The sequence below is a fragment of the Nipponia nippon genome, unplaced genomic scaffold (assembly GCF_047370975.1).
Source record: "Nipponia nippon isolate SJK-2023a ecotype South Korea unplaced genomic scaffold, ASM4737097v1 scaffold_14, whole genome shotgun sequence".
Classification (NCBI taxonomy): domain Eukaryota; kingdom Metazoa; phylum Chordata; class Aves; order Pelecaniformes; family Threskiornithidae; genus Nipponia; species Nipponia nippon.
Window position 1 is genome coordinate 4334906 of NW_028262330.1, and position 21679 is coordinate 4356584.

The 21679-nt window shown below is 43.7% G+C and overlaps 1 protein-coding gene across 2 annotated transcripts in view; it reads left to right on the forward strand.

Moving 5' to 3' along the window:
• Positions 1–1623: 1623 nt before the first annotated feature.
• HLF (HLF transcription factor, PAR bZIP family member) overlaps positions 1624–21679 on the forward strand; it is a 37809-nt gene continuing 17753 nt past the window's right edge. For both annotated transcript variants that reach the window (XM_087750840.1, XM_087750841.1), the window contains exons 1-2: positions 1624–1961; positions 3399–3734. In XM_087750840.1, coding sequence (XP_087606966.1) covers positions 1856–1961; positions 3399–3734 — 442 coding nt within the window. In that variant the 5' untranslated portion in view covers positions 1624–1855. The remainder of the gene's footprint in view (positions 1962–3398; positions 3735–21679) is intronic.

Here is a 21679-nt window from a genome sequence, read left to right on the forward strand (position 1 = left end):
CATTCTGTACCACATCTGCATGCGGCTTGCCAGTCGTTGCCCTAATCGTTGTGTCACTCACTCCGTACCTCTGTAATTAAAGGTTTCCAGTAACTAGCAATTCGTCCGTCTGAGGCAACGTTGGTATGTGTGCAATCATTTAATAATCTAGTGCTTTTTTCCTGGTTAGGTGACTTAAAAACCGCTGTGCTGCCACTCTCCCGTTGCTGCTGGAAGTCCCTCCAGTCACGAACCACGCCGCCTCTGCGGCATTCGAAGGTTCTTCCGTAAGCCCCTCTGCGCTCTGCCATCAATCCTTGATGTTACGCTGTCTCTGGTTCTGAAGGGCCTGACGATGACAATTGCCAGTCTTCGGGTTTGGGTTGTGCCGGAGCAATTTGATTGATTTGAATGTACTTTGGACTTTGATTAGTGGCTTGTTTCAGTCGGATCGTTCGACCAGATGCTAGTCAGTGCACATAATCATAGATGGATGCATAAGGGGAGAGCGTAACTGTTCGGGGCAGAGTTGTGTTCCGCAGGCAACTTTTATTTCTGAATACTGGGCGCTCCAACTAAAAGTTTATGCACGGAATTTACCTTTATTTGCTTAGAGTGAGTATTTCTGATTATTTATACTTTTTAATGGTAAAAGAACTGACTTTTGAAGAAAGAGTAACAACTAAATATGGATGGTAAAGCTTTGCAAAATGCCATCCAAAACCAAACGAGAAGCAGGGAGATACAAATGCCTACAAGCACCCGAAGGGTGGAAGTTCCTACAGCAAGACCGCTTCTTGAGCAACCTGCACGGGCAGGGCTCCGTTCCTCAGGGGGTGGCTGAAGGCCTGAGCAGGTAGAGCGTGAGCCGTCCTTGCAACGAGGATCTTCGCACGGAGAGAGGAGAGCCCCTTCCGACACACAGCGGGGACGAGGCACCAGGAACCCCGCTGGCGGTGACAGCTCCCGCGCCCTGGTTCAGCTTGGCAACTGCCGAGAGAAGCAACCTGCTGACGGAAACGAGACCTATAAAAGATCCGTCGTGGCCCCGAAACTAAATGCTGGCAAGCCCGGTTCCCGGTTCCCGTGGGATGGACAGCGATCCCGCTCGCCTCGCCCCCTTCGGGCGCCGGGGCCGTTCGCCCGCCGGCTCCCCCGCCGCGTGCCCCGCCGCCGCCCTCGGTGCTCCCCTCTCGCAGCGGCCCGGCCCGGCCCGGCTCCCTCAGGCCGCGGCGGCGGGGGTGCCCCCCCCGCTCCCCGAGGGGCGCCGCCGCGCTCCCGCTGGCCTCACGCTCGGATGCACCGAGCGAGGTCAAACATTCACGCTCATTAACATTCCTCCCGGTTACCGGGGAGACGGCTCCCGGCCGCGGCCTCGCCAGCCGCGGCTCCCGGCGGGCGGACGGGGGAGGAGCGGCCGCGCTCCCCGCCGAACCCCGCGCACGGGCCGGCCCTGGCGCCCCCCCCCTGCCCCCCGCGGCTGCCGCCGTCCCGCCGCCGGTAACGGCCGCCGCGCGTGCCGGGAGGGGCGGGGCGGAGCGGGGGGGCGGGGCTGTCCGCTGCACCCCCCGCGCCAATGGCGGTGCCGCGCCGCGCCTGACGTCAGCGCCGGCAGCGCCTGCACATGGGCGCGCGGCCGCGGCGCGCGGCGCAGAGCGGGCGGCGGGAGCGGCGCGGGCGGCGGTGGCGGAGCTGCGCGGCGGAGGGGCCTCTCCCGCTCCCCTGCTCCGGCGGCCTCCAGGCGCCCCTCGCCCAGCGGGGTTCGGCTCGGCTCGGCTCGGCTCTGCGCCCGTTTCACCGCGCTTCGTAGCGGCGCCGCCGCGAGAGGAAGGGGAAGGAACCGCTGCCGCGCAGCTGCCCCGAGGCAAAGCCCACCATGTCGCGGCCGCTCCCGCTGAACCCCACCTTCCTACCTCCCACCTACGGGGTGCTGAAGTCACTGCTGGAAAACCCGCTCAAGCTGCCGCTCGCTCACGAAGACGGTGAGGCTTCCCCGGGCAGCCCTCGCTCCCCCGGCCCCCCGGGGCCGGCTCTGCCCCCCGCGGCCCCTCCGGGCCCCCTCACCTCCCGGCCCAGTGAGGGCAGGCGCCCCGAAATGGCGGCCCCCATCCTGCCGTCGCCTCAGGGACCGCCGCCTCGCTTTCCCTCTTCTCCCTCCGACCCCCGCCGAGGCGATTTAAGTACGGGCTGGTTTCGGTGGGGGTGTTAGGCGGGGAGCGATGGGCGCAGTCGGCCTTGACCTGACGGAAGGCGCTCGGTTTTTCCATCGCCGCTGCGGAGCCGCCGCGGGCACGGCTCCGGCCGCCTGGGAGAATAAACCTGAGGGCTCGATTTGCCCGGGGCGAAGCGTTGGGTGGAGGGGGGCGAGCAGGGCGGCGGCGCGGAGCCCGCAGGCCGAGCCGAGGTCCCGCCGCACCCCCCCGGGGCGGCCCGCTGCTCCCCCCTGCCCGCCCTTTCAAAACCACCCTCCGCGAAACCGGCTGCCCTGTAACCGAAAGGCGTTTTAGCAGCAGAAAGTTGCAACTTGTCTGGAAAGCTGCGGCAGTGCGGGCGTAATTGCACCTCGTGCGTTTGATTCATTGGAAATACATGGAAACCAAAACCTCATGAAGGGTCTTGCAGAGCCAAGGCTTTTTGTGTCCTCAGTTTTCTGAGTTTTGTCGCGAAGCGACTCGCAGGATTTCACCGGTGTTGTTGCATGTGGTTAAAAAGGAAGTGTTAAGAAGGCATGGTAGTGACAGAAAGCTTTATCCGTTTGGATTCTTGCAAATCTTGCAGAGAAACCAGGTGTTTCCCTTAAAAAATGTGTGTTGACATCACTGGATATCATGGGAATGAGTAGGAAGCATCATTTTAACTTTTTTTTTTTTTGCTCTGCTTCTACTTTTGGATTTTTTGTTAGCTCCTCTGCACATCAAAGTACATACTCTGTCAGACTTCGCTATTGTTGTAAGTTAGTAATGTTAAGAAGTACTGAACTTGAGGACTACTTCCCTTGTGGAAGGACTAGCAAGACTGGGACCTTAATTTAGAAGTATGACGGGATAATCAATTACAGGGATTTTAGGTTAAGACTGTTCCTTTTCAACAGAATACAGCAACATCTTCCAGTTTGCTGTAAGTTAAATACTCACTTCTAAGTCTGTTGAGTACGTATTGAAGCTGACATTCAAAGCGATGCGTGCAGTGGGATTGTTAATATAGAGGAAAATCTCAAAAACATGGTTAGATCCAGCAAAGGTGCTCAGTTGGCTTGACCTGTCAGTTCTCTACCAAACAGAGAGAATCGAAGGAGTGGGTTTTTTACAAAGGGAGTATTCGTTTATTACAACTGAGAGTGTAGCAGAAAAAATTGAAGTAGTAGTAGATGATATTTTAATTACTGAGCTCTTATATCTTTATTATGTGTTTTGTTTAAGCATTCGGTAAAGAAAAAGACAAAGAGAAGAAGTTAGACGATGACAGCACCAGTACCACGGTCCCTCAGTCAGCTTTCTTGGGTCCGACATTATGGGACAAGACACTGCCATACGATGGAGACACTTTCCAGTTGGAATACATGGACCTGGAAGAATTCCTCTCAGAAAATGGCATTCCACCCAGCCCAAACCAGCATGAGCATAGCCCACACCAGTCAGGTCTCCAGCAAGCTACCTCAGCATCACCTTCTGTCATGGACCTCAGCAGCAGGGCTTCTACTTCAGTCCATCCAGGCATGGTGTCGCAGAACTGCATGCAGAGCCCGGTCAGACCAGGTAAATCAGACTTAAGAACTTGCTGTGGATTTTGGCATGAGCCCTCCTCTCCAGTGTAAATAATTACTTCTCCCTATATGGTTGACAGGCAGCTTAGAGAGAGCCAATATGACTCACTCACACTCCAAAAAATAAAAATAATAGCTCTAGTTATTGCTAAGTTGCTGCATAGGGATTTTTCTTTAAATTGTGTAAAAAACCATGGGCATTCCAAGGAAACTTGCCTAGCTTTTCTTCGTTGATAGCCTAGCTATTAGCAAGTAAAAAGACCACAAATGGAATAGTAATGCGTAGATGCCATGGTGTTAAATGAACAGGGAGAGGGGCCATGAAAGAGAATATCCCTTTGGCCAATATTTGATGTGGGAACACAGGAGTGGGCAATTATTTTGAAGTTAAAACTTAAAGATAATGCTTCCTGTTTGAAACTTTGGCCATAATCTTATTCTTTATTAAGCAAAGTAAAATTTGCCACAGTACACGGGGTGGGAACTAAATTTTGGAACGGCATTATAATCTTGCTTAAATTAGCATAAACTGAGTGTAACTCTGACCTGAGTTGATAAATTACATCTATAGTCACGCTAAGCTGTAGGCAAAGAAAACATCATGGAGTCCAAGTTCTGATTGTAATGCATAATTCAAACCCATTTGAAGTCAGGGGAAATCTTCTATTAGTTTATTAGCACTTGAAATCATCCCTTTAGAGACACTAGTACGAATCCAGAATAACTGCTCTGGCTTGACACCAGCATGGCTGAGATCACGGTCAGTGGAATAGTGTCAACATTGAAGTTTGGAAAACATGGAGCTTTGCCTTCTTTTCTTTAAAAAAAAAAAAAAAAAAAAAAGACGAAGGGTGACTTATTTATTGTGCTCTTCTGCTCACACGAGGTTTGCTAGAGCAAAGTGTGCTCTTGGGAGCAGGAAACCACTCCTCTCCCTTCTGCTTGATCGTTTGCCATGCTCAGCGTGCGAAGTCATTGTCAGAATCATCTGATAAGGAGGCAAAATAAATAAATAGAAGGACAAAAGTTGTGGAGCAGGATGAAATAGAAAAGTCTTACAAGTCTGCAACGTTCCTGACTCATTAAAAAGAAATAAAACACCCCCCCCAAACACCCCAAACCTGTCAGCAGGCTCCTTGGCCCCAAGTCAGAAGTGTGTGTTTAGTTGTGGATTTCATTTACTTACTTTTACTTTATGTGGGTTTGTCTTTGTTTTGTATTTGAGTTTCAAGGCATTTCATAGTTAACTAATAACTTACAAGGGTTTCCAAAGTTAAAATATATTTGGAATTGGCAAGAGCAGAATATAAAAACCCCTTGCTTTTTCTGAGCCAGTTTTTAAAAATAGTGTGTATACGCTACACCATTTTCTGTCGTATATGCACACGTAAAATGAAAAGCAGATAATCTGTCCTCGTTCTTTTTTTCAGAGGAGCCTGGTTATGAGCCAGACTTTTAATGATCACCTGTCAGAATTTATTTGTAATCAGCTGTCCACATGACTTTTCAACTCATTGATTTTTTTGAGTTTTTCCTGAGCTGTTTGCAGCTCGGGGTTACAAACTTTTCTCACTAGAAACTCTGTACGCTTTTTTACTGTTGTAAAAGAAGTCATGTCTCTTGGGGTAGGATAAAACATGTAAATTTGCAGGTTTTTTTTTTTTCCATGCCATCTTGCCTTAAGAATAATATTTTTTTTTTTTTGCTTAAATGTGTTTTTTAAAAGGGAGCTTATTCCATTTCTTAAAATATTTTCTCCCCCCCAATTACAGATAGGTACTACGACTTAATTAACAGTATTCTGGTTTATCATCAGGTTGTTGAAATTTTTATGTGCTGTCGTGTAAAAATCTGACTTTGACAATCTGTTTTGAAGGGATCATCTTAGAGTTTAGCATTTGAACAAGTTTTAAAATAAGACAGTATGTATTTAAAACCCCAAATTTTTAGTAAAAATACAAATGAGCATTTAAGGTTGTCGTAAAAGTGCCGAGGCAAATGTGCTGCTTTGAAATATGAAAGTTAGTCTGGAGGTAAATGTTAAAATCGTTATAATGGAGCCTTTTCGTTAATATATGTTATGACTTTTAAAATACATTTTTTTAAAGTGTCACATGGAGAAAGGTTTTTTTAATAGGTGTGAGCTACCGTTCCAGTATGCCTGGCTGTTGTGATTTGTATTATTGTAATAAACCCAAGAACAAATAGTATAAAGTATGCCGTTCAATAAAAATTAATTCCATGTGATCTTATTATTTTTAGGAAAACGGAATTGTTTAGGTGATAGCAATTCTCCTAAAAATATTTCCTTGTCGTGTCCTCTGAATTTTGTCTTACCATGGGAGCCTGTTGAAGCATGTGGACTCTGACTGAAGGCAGGGTCAAATCCTGTACTGCTTGTGTCCCTACTTTAAATGGCTCCGCAGCATTTAGCATCAGCGTATCACGTGCAGTTGGTCAAAACTCCTATACCTGCATGTACTGTGTACGGGGGAGGATGTACACGTGCACGTGGAACACCGAACGTGACTCATGTATGTGCATGGTGTAACTCGGACATAGAGGGTCTATAGAAGAGTGGCATAAGAAGATTTAATTTTGTGCGTGTGTTGAAATACAAGCCTTAGCTGTCTCTAGAAGCTAATGATATTGCCCAAATATGTATTTTATACCGTCTCTGGAAGAGATTTGGAAATCTGCATTGGCATTCACTTAGAGGTGTCATCAGGCTCAGCAAAGATGAGCTGACCCTGATGGTAAACATGACATTACAAAATCCTCACTGATTTTTTTTTTTTTTCCTTAAAGGTAAAAAAAAATACAACAACCACAAAAAGGTTTGTTATAAATTTGACTTAGTTCTGCATTTCCAGCTCAGATTGTCTGGTCGATGGAAAAATGTTTAGGCTCACCAGTTTATCATCTGTTCCCTGGACTATAGCAAAGAATAAAGCAAGCACCTAAAATTTCCCATAAATTTCTGTCTGGGGAATGTACACGTAGCAAATACTGGTTTTCTTTTGAAGAGGAGGGACACAGGGTAATGGCTGTTGCAAGACTGGAATCTGATGTATTTTCACAGTACCAATTTTGTTAATAAAAAAACCCAGTATTTTTATGTATTTTAGTATTGCAGACCACCATTCATTGTAACGTGTATAGACGCATTTAAAACTACTTTTCTCTCCCTGTACTGGATGCTGGTAGTTGGTTGAAATCTGTAGCCTTCTTCAGAAAAGCAGGTTTTATAAAGCTAGCTTTTAAAGTAACCTGGTACTGCAAACATATTTTTGTGGTTCTTCATCTGTTGCAGGCTCGTGTTGTCTTTTGCCAGTTTTTTGGTGGAACGTAAATCTCCATTTAACTGCGGAGTCCTTTAAGCAAATTGCGAGTATTTGTAGCTCTTTGTATGTAAAGAGAGGTTCATGTTTTGCAGGTAACTAGTTGGTGGTTGCTTTTACCTGGCTCTTTGCCCTGGGTAGCCCTTATTTGGATGAATGGGGCAGCTACTGTAAAGGGTTTTAATGGAGTGAATTAGAATTTGGAAGCATCGTCTAAGTCTGGTGGAAGACCCTAATTAGAAGGTTTGGGGGATTTTGTGGTTTAGATCCAAATTTTCTGTTTGCCACCAAAGCCTTGGATGTAGGGCTATGTCACGGGGACACTGCTGACACAGTGATAGACCATGGTTTGTTACTGCCCTGCTCCTTAAGGAGGACAGGGCTGTTGGAGGCTTTGAAAAAATTCCCTTGTTCTTTGCGTTCCTATGACAGTGGTTTTCATTCTGTGTTGCCTGGATGGCTGGGTGCCTTAGACTACTTGCAAAGGATCTGCCAAAGATTATTTAAGGAAAGAAAAAAAGAAAAACACGCTTTGTAATCTGCTGCGGAAATATACATATGTGCAGTATCTGCAAGTCTTCACTTTCAGTTTAAAAAAAAAATTAGGGGTACATTAATCAAAAAGCTGAAAACTGTTTCATTTCAAGTGTACTTAAGCCTCCCCTGCCCCCCACCCCCCCGCCAAGAACACAAAGATTTTAAGTGCCATGTTTTATTTATTCAGCCGAGATACTTCATCTAGAGCGCAGTATCCATTATCTTTTACTTCTTACATGGATACTGAACTGTAATGATTGACATTAGGCGTGATTGGGTGGTTCTCATCGTTCTTTTAACTCTTGTTTGTGATAGGCGCAGCAGCCACCTGGGAGAGGTTTGTTTTTGCTCCATCCAGCCTCTCAACTGCATACTGGGGATGACTTGGTGAAGGGGGCAGCCCACAAAAAAAGGGTGTGTGTGCAACACTCCCTTTATTGCAGTCTTCCTTCCCCTGTGTTTCTTAACGTGACCTCCTCTTCCAGTACAGCCTTTGTAGTGTGGAAGGCAGCATTCCCAGCTGCCAGCTTGCATGTGGAATCCTCTCCTAAGCTTTAATCATTGTTTACAAGCAGTTAGTAGGTGTTGCATGAGCCGCAGCGTGAGCTCCCACTCTTGGAGTCGAAGGACTCTACCTCCAGCACCAAGAGGAGCTGGGAATTTCCTGACCTTTGTTCTCCCACGTGACAGCATGGGAATGACCAGCTAAACCGTCAGGCGGGCTGGTGCTGAGAGCTGCTCTTCACATTGACTCTCACATGAGGCTCTGGATGGCTGTTGCCTGCATGACCATGTGCTTTAGGCACGTGGCAGTCCCCTGTGCAGCCTGCTCAGCATGGCTTTTGCTAGAGCAGCAGGCGCGCACGCACGGCTGCGTGCTCCTGCCATTACCAGCCGATGCCGAAATTGCAGTGAAATGGAAAAGCTTCGCTCCGGACTGCTGCGGCAAAGGAAATGCAATATGCAGACAAGCCTCACAACACTGCTTTCTGGATCAAAGGAAGATGCAAAATATATTCAGGCAAATATTAAAAATAGCCTGTCACATGATAGCAGGGAAAAAAGTGCTGAACGCACAATCTCGTTAATGCTAGAAGCAAGAACACTGTGTCTCCTTCAAGAAATCTAATTTTAATATACACTGTTAAATGTTGATTATTGGTTAAATAATTGCTTGACTGCATGAAAGAACTTGAAGTTAATTCGGAGTTCAAACAGTAAACAGCATGAAACATGTTGGGTTTTATGTGAAACTTCTAAAATATACCTGGCCTGACTCTTCAGTTCTCATTGGGAATGGTGCTTTCCACACAGATAGAGCTGCTTAGGCAAGTAAGGGCTATCTGGTGTTAGAAGAGGATACACAGAGGGAACAAGTAGGGGTTTTTTGTCCCCTTAGAAGGACATTTCAAGGATATTGGACTGTTTAACTTGTTGCAATTACCTAGAAGAAGTATGGTGTCTTTCTTGGAGCCTTGCTTCCCATCTCAAAGTGTATTGGAGAGTGTTTAATTGAATGATTGTCTAGTGCAGTGATTTGATTTTTAAGAAGCGAGTACACCCTGGAGTCTTTCATAAAGCAGTATGTTACAGTTGAGAGAAGACCTCATCAGTAGATGTATAAAAAGAAGACATCGATATCACCTGATTAGATGAAGGTACTAGGAAGCACATTAAATTGTTTCAATCTCTACATATGTATATGACAGCAGATTGGCAATTGTGGGAGCTAGCAGTGGCCAGATTCTGCCCAATCAATCTCAGCAATGAGTGCTTTACTCCTCATGTGGTCTTACTGCTTTCAGTATTGCTCAGCAGGAGAGCAGCTTGTTGACTGCTGTCCTTCATCAACTCCTAGGTGGAGCAGCAAAATGTCACCATTCATTCTCTTGTCATTCATCTTTCTGGATTTTTTTTTAAGGGGGGTAACAGCCCTTGGTGCACCAGGGGAGTTTTCTCGGGGTGAAAGGACCTACTTGTCATCAGCAAAGAGGACTTCAGAGCATTATGAAATCAGAAGCTTGGTTGGCTGGCAGTACACTATGGAGCTATTTAGTATTTGTATCACACAAACATGATCATAAGTTTCCTTTTTGTGAAGTCTCACTCTCATAACAAATAAAATACATTTTCAGTATTTTGTCCGAATTCCACAGAAGACTGGGATGATCAGACAAGAGTATTTCAATTAAGTTATATTCAAGAAAAACTGTAATTTGATCTCTTCTACATTAAGTAGATAATGAAGGCCCTGAAAAAACCATTTACTTAAACCTCAAATCTACTCCATTTAATGGAGTAAGTTATGCATAACGAGATAGTATAGAAAATGAATGTAAAATGCACAACTGTCAAAATGAATGCATGACAAACAGGTTTTGTAGTTTGTGTCGCCTTTTTTTATGAAGAAATGGCATCAAAGAATCCGTCTAGTTATCAGAAAGATGAATTTGGTCTGGAGAGCTTCAGAGCTAACGCAGGAAGAGCTAACAAGGGTAGGTAAGGGAGCATGTGTTGCAACTTTTTTTTTTTTCTCTTTTTTTTTTTTTTTTTTTTTTCCTGCTAGGGCTCTTCATGGCACTTCAGCTTTCCAAAACTGAGGTGCTATCCATCAGGTTTTAAACGAATACGAGTTATTGTTCAGCCTCTCACATTTCTGACATGCTTGAAGCCATTGTGCAGTTATGTTTTCCTGTCCCATTCTCTGAACTAAATCTTGCCAGGGCTAAATTTGGCCCAGATTTTCATTGTACACCATCCAACACCACTGCTTAGCTTCTGATGTGGCATGCTCTTGCTTCAGGGTTCTCTGCTCAACTTTGAGAGAAACAGCTTTAGCTCTTCATCTTACTGGTAGAATTCTCTGGTTCCTATTATGTGCCATTTAATGAAAACTCGCATTGAGGACCTTAGAATCATAGAACAATTTGGGTTGGAAGGAACCTTTAAAGGTCACCTAGTCTACCCTCTCTGCGATGAGCAGGGACATCTTCAACCAGATCACATTGCTTAGAGCCCCGTCCAGCCCGACCTTGAATGTTTCCAGGGATGGGACCTCTACCACCTCTCTGGGCAACCTGTGCACTGTTTCACCACCCTCGTGAAAACTTTCTTATATCTAGTTTAAATCTTTTACTTTAAAACCATTACCCGTTGTCCTATTGCAACAGGCCCTGCTGAAAAGTTTGTCTTGAAGCTCTTTGCTTGTGTTTTGGTATATGGCTGTTTGTAGGAGGAAATAAAAAATCCAAATTGCATTGGGGTCCTAGAAAACTCAGGTCCTTATTAACTGGAACACAAATCTAGATTATTACTGAAACAAAACTCAACAGGAACCTGCAGATTGATGCATTAGCATGCATTTACTACAAGCAGAAGCTAGAGAGAACTACAGCAATAACTCATCTGTAACAAAATGTCATCCTTAGATATGTAGGTGTATAAGCAGAGAGGCAAAAATACACAGTTTGGCAAAGATTTGTTGAGGATGGAGAATGGTTTAAAAAAAAGCGTTCTTTTCCAATTAGCCTTAGGGAGCTCAGCTTGCTATAAATTCTTTGTTCTGGAACATGGCTGTGGACAATAGGTCAAAGATTAAGTAATTCGTTACAGAACTGGTTGGTACTCCTGAATTTAATAAACAAATGAATGAAGAGGGTTCTCTGTCCATAGCAAGATCCATTACTTTGTGTGGCAATGGTTGGATCTTAAAATTTTTTTAAATCACTCGCAAGGCTCCCCACTTACTTCTTGTATGTGGACATTGCTATATTTGAGGTGACCTGGTAACTTAGCAATCATGACACAGATGAAAGCACTCAAAACTGAAATTAAATGCGGCCCCACTAGTAAGTGCTTATAACTTGAGATTCTAAGGAGGTGAGAGGAAGGAAACTGTAGATTGCGCTTTGAAAAACTGAAGGGACAATAATATGAAACTTCTAAACACAAAGTACTCCTGCAGAATGCCATTTGACGGAGCAATCAATATTTTTAGCACAGTGAGATTACTGAAATAATAGCAGTAAACCCTCTTGTGGAAGAGTATATTACTCAAGGCCGGGGAATATAAAACACCGTCTCAAAGCGAGAGGGCTGCATTGAAACCGAGGAGGTGACTTAAAACAATTTAATTTTTACAAACTCACCGTTTCAACTTTGGAAATGAGTCCTCCTCCAGCAAGAAGTCTGCTTAAAAACCAGCTGTGTGCTTAGCTTCTAATGCTTAGTAAGTAGGAACTAAGCACTCAAAACCAAATCCTCATCAAAACAGAGAGGGTTAAACTGACTTAATTTGAAGGACCCTGCAGCAATCAGACATGCCACTGTTTCCTCTTTCTTTGTGCTGCATAGTGGAAATATAGATGTTACTGACGTCTGTAATCCCTGCAGCTGTGGCCCCTCGTTGCAGCATGGGGTATTTGGCCGTTTTATGTATGTAACTCTTGCAGCTCTGCTGCTCTGCTGTGATAGATGAGCGTTGGGGTATTTTTTTTGCCAGGTTTGCTATGAAAACAAACGATATCCAGCCATGCTAGGTATGTGTGGCCCCTTGCGTGTTCCTGCTCCATGATTTTTGAGTATATTGGCTGATTTTAACCAAATGTGGCAAGAAAGTTGTGATTCCGAAAGAATAATTACATTCCTAAAATTTCATGAAAATAGATGAGTGGATAGGAAAGGAATATGTTACTGAGCAGGAAGAGCTGTAATGTAAATGTGCGTTTTCTACGTCGGAGAATTTACATAAGACCTTTAAAATGCCTGATCTGTGTGAAGTGCTTCTGGGAAAGCTGACACCTTTTTAGACACCGTGAGATGTCAATTCACTTTGAGAAACGAATCTGCAAGAAACCAGGTTTAATTGGTTTAGTGTGTGTTGGGGGGGGTGTCACAAAATTTTTTCCACCATTATTATTCTTTTAAAATCCTCAGCTCCTGGAGTCTTGTGATTATATGAGATTCCAAGGTTTCTTTTAAAAAGACAAGTTAGAAAACAAGCTATAAGGTTTGTAGGGAAGGTCTCGAATGCACTGAACCCAGGCAATGGAACGATCTCAATCATCTCCAAAGTCGAGCACAATTATTTTACTTAGAGATTTTCTGAACTTTTACGCAACCTTGCTATATCCCGTTCTTCTTGTGCCGCAGAAGCGCCTCAGCTCCACTGCCCTGTTTGAAACTACCTTGCAGTCAGCCAACTTCAAATTTGAGGGCTGTTATCACAATTTTTGCAGTATCACATGCGGGCAGGTGTCCAAGTGACCTTGTGTATGCGTCTTGCCATTCATTCTTCACGGTTTGGCCAGGGCGCCGCACACAAAGCTGCCTTTTACGGCTCGCTCTCGTCGGCGTACCTTTCCACTCTGCCGCCCGGGTCTGGGGTGGAGGTAGGTTAGAAGTGAATGAGAGCAAGGGGACAGTGAGAGTGGGCTAAAAATGCTGAGGGATCGCAGAGAGTAGGTCGTGGCAGGCTTTGTGTGTTGGGAGGAGGAATAGGGGGAGCACAAGATTTGTTTTCCTATTGGCTTTTCAAAGTTGTGCAATTTAAGAATTGGATTAACCTGATATGACTTAGTTTTTCTGCCAGATTAGATATGTTGAGTTACTTGGCATTGTGAATTGTACAGTACATTGTGTGCTGTAAATATGGGTGTGTCGGGATAAAGCTGTAATGACACAACACGCTCGCAGTATAATGCAGCGCGGCTGAGTGGACTCCCCTGCTCCCTTACTGTCCCATTCCCTCTACCCCTGAACTCACATACTTGTTCGGGCGTTTAGAAATTCGTTAGAACCTCTCTACCTTTCTATGTTCTGTTTCCAGCACAGCATCAAGACATTTCGATAACCCTTTGTGGTAAGGTAACACTTAGCTGAGGCCCAAAAGCCTGGTCAGTCTGGCAGTGGCATATGCTATAGAAGTGTCTTTTTAAAAAAAAAAAATAAAAACAAAACCTGTATGAAAAGACACTCAAGAGTTTCCTCCTGCTTTCTCAGGATTAAGTTGGAGAAAGTTTACTGGGAAATGTTGCAATTCTTTTTTTCTTTTTTGCATTGCGCTCTCTTTTTTTTTTTTTTTTAAAGACTGTGTCTAAGACATTGCCTTCAGCTTAACTTTGGAAGAGTAAAAAATCATACAGATCTGAAACGGCAAGTGCTGAGCTCACTGCTGTTCGAAGTATACCAGAGCGGCGTATGGATGTCAAAGTAAACTTTTCACAGCAGCATGTATTTGCTCAATGTTTTTTTTTGTGTGTGTTACATACATCCTGAGATAATTTAAATTGGTTTACCCATTGTATATGCTGGGCTAGCCCCATGGAGTAGCCCAATTCTCATTGCTTACTGCAGAGTGAGGGTGGAATAATGAGTGACTGCAACCAGGTAGCTGAAAAAAGGGGGCCAGAATCAATGTTGAGCTGGGTGATCGCTGCTCTGAAGGCTAGGAAAAAGTCTGCAGACTTTGGAGAGTGAAACTAAGAATACCTTAGGGCACTTTTGTTTAATTCCCACTCTCAGACTTCTCCAGGGACCACATCTACCCAAGCAGGTTAGTCACAAGGGACTGGCCATAGTATGGCCTTTGTAACCAGCTGTCTGAAGGCCTGCCCTCTGTATCAATACATCTACACTGAAAAATGACGAATTAATTCCCCTGCCTGTAGTGAAGATTATTTTTCTTGGAAGAGCGTAAATAACAGATAAGGTTAATAAGTCAGGTATCAAAATTGTGTCATGGTCCTTAGCGGTATGTTGTTGGAATGCCTTACTCAAATTCACATACGCAAAAAAAATGGGGCTTGCTCATTAGATGAAGGTCTTTCTGAAGTGGTAGTAGTCTGGTGATTGAGCCATTTTTTGAGAATAACATAAATTGAGTAAAATGGAGCAGGAGGTTGACCTTGTGAACTCCTGCATCACTCAACTGTATACTTAAATGGGAGAATTAGGAAAGAGTGCAGCATATTTAAAGTTAACCTGCATATCTACCTCTTGAGGAGGTTAAACCACAAGCCTTCAGCTACAAATACTGGGCAGCTGTGGTTGGGTGTCTGCTTGAAACACCTTAGCTGTTGGTGTCTCGGCACTTAAAAAATCAGGGCATGGATCGTCCAGACCCTGAGACCTGACGATCATGCATCCGTAATCACGTGACCGCTCTCAGAAAGGCTGATCTTTCTGTTGGACTGGGCTCATCACCAGGTTTAAGAAACACTTTTCCAAACTCTCTTAGCTGTTCAATTTTCTCAGTGCGACATGCTTGAAGTCATTGTTGAAAACTGTGGTAGTCTCTGTCTGGACTGTCTGTTCTGAACACGTGAAAAGAAATCATTAGCCAAATAGAAGAAAAGACCTGGAGGTGTAATTGTCAACTCGTGTGTGTCTCTGATTTCACCAGCTGCTGCACGTGTCTAGGTTATAAATTTATTTCTGTTAGAAAGTAAACAAATCTCACTTTTCTTATGTACTCTCATGACTGTTTCATCTGAGTTGCTCTTATCTGTAGCAGGGATTTACTTCTGAAAGGTCTTGCGTTTGGAGGCTTTTCTTTCTGCTTCCACATGTAACATGGTCTCACAGGTCACGTGCACCTCTGATGCTGGCCAGGGATGCTGTTTGTCTCTTCCTAAGTCAGTTATTGAAAAACATTATCACTACTATCAAAATATAATATTTTATCATCGGGGCAGCTTTTATCCTGTTAGACCCTGCTTGTTTTTCGGATTGAATCCTTTGGCCAAATTCTGTCTCAGTTCATGAACGTTTCTCTGTGTTCAGTAGTGCTACTTGGTGACTATTTGTGTCGGCAAAATCTGAGCCATAGGGAACGTATACCACCATCAGAGTCATACCCTTCCTGTACTGGGCCACATCCTGAGAGGCCTGAGTACCTCTGATTCTCCTGAATATGGAATTTGAAGTAGTTTAGCGTTCTGCATTTTTGAGCCACTGATAGAAAGCTCTCAATCCTCTACAATGAAGAATTTGCAGTGCCTTTTCAAAATCAGGTCCTTTCAGGGTCTGCGTCCTCGAAGGAGCCGATGGTGTGTAACTCCTGTCGAAATCCAGGTGAATGCCTGGTGCTCAGCGCCCTTGCCGAATGCGCTCAGCCCTACAAGCCCAGTTAACACCTTGTTAAAATACAGCGCTGGCCACACTAGCGTTTCAGCAAACACCTTAAGTAATTTTTTTGCTGCCCTGAAGTTTATAGCCCGTGGCTTGTTGTTTCCCACTTTCTCACGTTTTCCCAAAGCCGCTGGTGCGTACAGTCTGAAGATCACATTTAACCAACGCAAGGAAATCAGCTTGGCCCGATGGGCTTCTTTATCACGTGGCTGAGAATGTGTTCACTCTGTTCTGCCAGACTATGGCTAGCTGAGCAAAATACAGTGAAGCTCTGGGCTTCTGGCCAAGCTTTTATTTCAGTTTGGAGCTTACAGCCACATGTTTGCTATTTGGCAGGACATCCATTGGGGTATATTTGGATAGTAATCTAGCATTGTTTTGCTGCTTTTTTTCTTCTCTCTCTCTTTTTTTTTTTTTTTTTTTTTTTAAATGCACACAGATAGTATAATCCCAATACTTAACTTTGGCCAGTCTATACAACATTTCTCGATGTGCACCGTTACGTCTGTGCACTCAGAACTTGTAGCCATGACCTTTGATAAATATAAGTCGAAGCAATTAACTTTCTTCTATTGAAAAATTCTGGATGTTCTACTCTTTGCCCCCTATGTGCCAATAACAGGGCTATGTTGTTACTCTTTCCAAGATCAAAAGCTTCACTAGGGTTTGATTGAAGTCCAATTATGGAAGGAAGTAGCTGTGCTGGAACTCTGAAAATAGCAATAATTGTTAAAATAATAAAGTGTGTCCTTGTGTGTCTTTATAATCTTTAAAACTTCTTTTAGGGGGGAAGGGGGTGGCTTTCCTCTAGTTTTAAAATGAAAATATTAGCAAATGTCTTGGGAAAATAGGAGTGTGCTGTTAGAAATCCAGAGAGGGATCCTTGTTGTTCTTATTTCAGTGCTATTCTCCACCCCAAGCTTGCCTTCCTCTGAAGCTGTTTGCATGCAGCCTGACTCATGCAGGAAAATAAAGCTGGATTTGATTTTTAACTGTATGGGAGGCTTTGGGTTTGGGGGGATAAAGGCTTTATGATGCAAACTCATTTATTTCTCTGTGAAACAAAAATGGGCTTTTCAAAATACAGTGTGTTTTGGAAAATTGGCTCTGGGTTTGAAACCCCAACATCTCTGAGGGCACCCTTGTATGAAAAAATAGTACAAATAGACATAACGCTTGGGGAGGGGGTACAAAACATGATTGCAAGCAGTAGTGTTTGAGGAGTAGTTCCTGTTCTTTTGTGAAGGGACATCTCTTGAAATGTGGGGAGGGGTTGGTTGGTTTGTTTTGTATGGACAGTAGTGAGCTTGGAAGTCTGTTTTTACAGTAACTTTGTACTTTATCAGACACTTCGAGCTGTGTCTGAGCAGATCAATACTGGCAAAAGCTGAGATACTTTTCCCCAAATCTTGATGTTGTTTTTAAGGATATAAATTTACAGTTGCCTTCTCTTAGTCTCTCCCGCATCCTGAGAGAGAAGAGAACCTGGGAGAAAGAGCCCCGGGGTAAGACTCGTGGCTGGTGTTGACTGACAGAGCTTCAGAAGGGAGCGCTTGGGTCTCAGTGTTAAAAATCAGTGTGTATAAATGTTCATTTATCATTTGCAGTGTTTAGTTGATTGAAACATCAAGGTGAATAAATAGAAATGAAGGTGATAACGTGGACAGTGCTAAGTAAATCTTTTTCCAATATTTTGCAGTTATTGCTATAGGTGCTGCTGTGGTGATCATGGAGTTGTGACTGGTTTGAATTTACAGCAAGATTTTACTGGGGTTTGTCTTTTTTTTTTTTTTTTTTTTTAAACTCACGTGCTTGCACACACATCTGATACAGGGCAAGATAATCCCTGTGTGAAAGTCAACCCTCATATACTTTCCTTTAGCCAACTCAACTGAAAATCACTAATTACTTGAGTAAAATCTTTGCATTATAGATAGATGGTATCAAGTAATAAGCCCAGAGGATTGTACAGATCCAGTGAAGCCCTTTGATTTGTCACATGAACCTTCAGAACGAGAATTTTCTTAGCCCCTTAAATTACTAGGACAGAAGCTGTTACTTATTCTTTTGAACCTTACTGTTGTGTTCTCTCTATTGCAGTGAGAATTATTTAGTCTTTCTTCATTCACTTTATCATTTTTTAAATAATGTACTTATTCTGACCATAAGACAGTTTTATATATGTAACATCTATAAAATATTCTGCCTAAAATAGTTCCGTTCCTTGCTCTTGCTGGGTTTGGATGGATCGTTGGTATACAAACTGCTTCATTGCCTTCTGGAAATTTTAGTTGTCAAAACCCCAGCCTTAGCGAGGGGTACCGTGTTGGTCGGCTTAAGGATGTTTATACAGTCGGCAGCTTTAGCCGCTCGCAGAAACAGCCTTGCTTGAGCTCTAGGAGCTGCTGAAACTCATCAAGCAGGTTCCTGCTAACCAATTATCCAGTTAAGCAGAAAGAGGAAAGGTGTTTCCCTTGCTTATTTTTTTTCTTTGATAAGTTTAACCCATTGTTCCCCGGGCGTCGGTAATTGCGGACATTAGTAACCCTGAAATAACAGCAGTGAGAGTAAGAAGGAAGAAGGTTAGAAGGGATCTCTGATCTTGCGAGTATTGATCTGTGTGTTAGTGTGTATCCCTCAAGTGGGCAGAGACAGGCAGTTTTCAGCATAAATCTAGAGCACTCTAGTTCTTAGTTATGAGTCCTACCCAGCGTTCCTCACCTAGCTTTTTGTCTTGCATTTTAACAAAATCTTAAAAAAAAAAACCAAACCCCCGCCAACCAAACCCCTCCCCACCCCAAACCCAATAATGAATGTTTCATTGCTGCCAGAGCAAATTTGTTGATTCCCAAACACTCCTACTGTGTCTTGGTTGGAAGACTTAAACTACTTGCATAATAAGTGCTGTGGATAATAGAAAAAAGCTCTTTCTAGTAGAGCTCTGGTTTTCACTACGTATTATAAGAATAAATAGATGCTCAGATGATACCAGACAGCTGGGTTTTCCACATCTGACTGTCTTCTAGATTGATTTTTAAGACAGGACATGTGCATGACTGTTTTAATGGCTATCAATAGCAGATGTGTCTTTGTGAAATTCAGAGATGCTGTCAAGTGGCTGCACAGTTGTCAAACAAATAATTTTGCTTGTGATTACTGGAAATAGTAAAGGAGTGGGTGGGATAAGGTAAGAAAATATTCTCAGTTCCAGTGGAGAACAAGAGGATTAAGTGACTTTCCCGACTGCTGTAACAAATAATAACTTGGTGAATACTTTCCTTTCTTCCTTCCTACTACCTGCCCAAGGAATCAGTTCCAAGAGCAGCAAAATCTCTGTGGGTTCTCTGATGGGTAATGAGGCTCCTGCAGCCTTCCGTCAGCCAGGGAGTTAAGAGCTTCTTTCATTTAGATTGTTTTCACAAAGCTTGTTAGTAATACATGTCCATACCTCTCTGCCAAATTTGTTTGAAATTGGCCAACAGTTCCAAAGTTGCTGGGAGGAGGCTAGACAGTCATGTGGACAGCGTGAGTGCACAAAACTCGTTTCTGTAGGAAATTGAGCTAAAGAATAACTGGCAAGTACTCGGGCACTGAAGTGAAGCTTGCAAAGTCATCGAAAGAACTGAAAGGCCACTTGGTATCTTAATGTGTGCATAGCCTTTAACCAGGTACACCAGATACACTTCTTGCCCACAGGTTAGATCCATGCATTCACATTTCCATCTGCCCAGGACCTGTCTTTGTAGAAGTGAAGTGTAATTTGGTGACTGCATTGATTGTTTTGAAAGTGACTGGAAATGCTTAGGGAGAAGCAGATAGAAACACTTACCAGCTTAGGCTGTGACTGTGGCAGAGCTTGATCTGGTGGTCTGAGCTGTGCTAGCAGCTGAGTGGTTTGTGCAATAACCTTTGACTATAGATAGGGCTTGCTTTCGTTTCCTGAGTAGCCCGAGGGTGTAACTGAATATTTACTACTGTTCCACATTGGGTTTTTTATTTTTTAAAGGAAGATCTGTGAGTGCATGAGTTGGAATGCATGTTAATAACAAAAATTCAATAGATCCTTTCCGTCATCAGGATTTTATTGAGTTTTGCTTGTGCCTTGAGTCCTCAAAGACCTTATCCAGGCAGCAAAATGCAGGCAAAGGAGGTAGAGCCAAGTTCTCGGGTTCCTGAGCAAGGGAGCTGCAAAGCCAGGTGGCGGCCTCATCCCTAGCAGCTAGGACAAACCTTCTGAAACAGGTAAAGATGGGTTGAGACTGCTGCTTCAGTAGATGCCTCTTCCAGGCTGCAGGTTAAGCAGGTGAGGTGCACGAGTTGAACAGCGTGTTGTGTGCGGCGGATGGGCAGCAGCATCCAAGCTGGGTGTGAATTGTGTGGAATGTAAGTACGTAAGTGGCCTGGGCATGAGGAAGCAAGGTGGTTTCACCTGTGAATAGATGAGTTACTTCTGGTGAAGTGCACCAGAACAGAGGGTTAGCTTCCTACAGGAAGAACACATTAAAGGTGGCACGAAGCATCTTTATCATGAGACCAGCTCTTAATTTATTTCTGAAACTCTGGATCATCATAAATGTGGTCAGTGCCATTTTCTTTATTCCTTCTGCATTTGTAAAAGGAGAACAAATAAAAATGTTCTGTAAGCTTTGCTACATTTTAAAAAAATATCATTTACAAGGCACAGCTCGATTTTGTGTAATTTTTTATATCCAAAATATAGAGGGCTTTAGAATAGGAGAAGCTGCATATCTGAATCTAAGATAAAATAAGATGATCTGTGTGACAGAGACAGCAGAAATTATGTGATATGACAGTTGCTGTAGCAACACCACCTACTTCATGAAAATCAGAGTTAACAGGAGTGTAAAAGGTAGAGCCCACATAATTTTCCAAGCCTATGCATTGTTGCTGCCCTCAGCTTGCAGTGCTTTCCAGCTCTCCAGTGTTTCTCCTTTCATTTGGGCACAGATACACCTTTTTCTGCATGGCCAACTCTTGCAGACCCGATCCTGTATTCAGCAGGGGCACATAGTGGGAGTCCTGCAGGGGCAGTGAAGCCTGCAGCTTCTTTGCCTACCGGTGACCTGGTGAATAAGAGGAAAATAACACGAAGGATTGTGTCGTGTCCCATCCTCCCCCCAAATCCTCTCAAGGGCCTTGGACAGTAAAATACTATGAGGCATATACTGTCTCACAGGTATCCTGTACAGAGAATGGGATGACCGCTGTGTAAAAAGGAAGCCAGACCAGTCAATTCACTTCTGTGGGAATCAGCTGTTAGTAAGGCACTGTTATATTTAATATAAATTGTAAGTCTTGTGGAAACTGTAGGTGTCAAAGGTAAGTGCATTGGTGCTTCCTCCCTCCCAAGTAAACCTGAAGCAGGGGTGCTGCATACCAGCCTATGAAAGTAGGAAGACACGTTGTTTTTAATCGGAGTGGTGCTGAGCTGGTTGCCTGGCTGCTGGGAAGCGCCGAGTACAGCACAGCGCGCAGAGGGCTTTGTTACTGGGCGGGCAGAGACTTTCATGAAATTTACTGTATTCAAAGAGGTAGAAAGGTCTCCGTTCAAGAAATGTTTCAGTGCCAAGATATTGTTTGAAAGTTATTTGGTATGTCTGGATTGGCAGCTAATTTTGAAATTCGCAGCTATGGTTACTGGAAGAAAAATACTTTATTAAAAAACATAGTTACTGTATAGCGGCTGCCATTGGCTTACACTTTTCTTAACGATAATTTTCAGTGAACAGAGTCCTCTATGTTTATGTACATTTCTAAAATGCAGACACATAGTTTAAAAGCTCCCATATGCAGTGAATTGATAAGTGATTTGCCAGTTCACGTTGGCCTCAAGATTACAGTCAAATATGTTTTTATTTTTAATACATTGATATTTTTATTTTTAATATATTGACTTAATTTGTTGTTA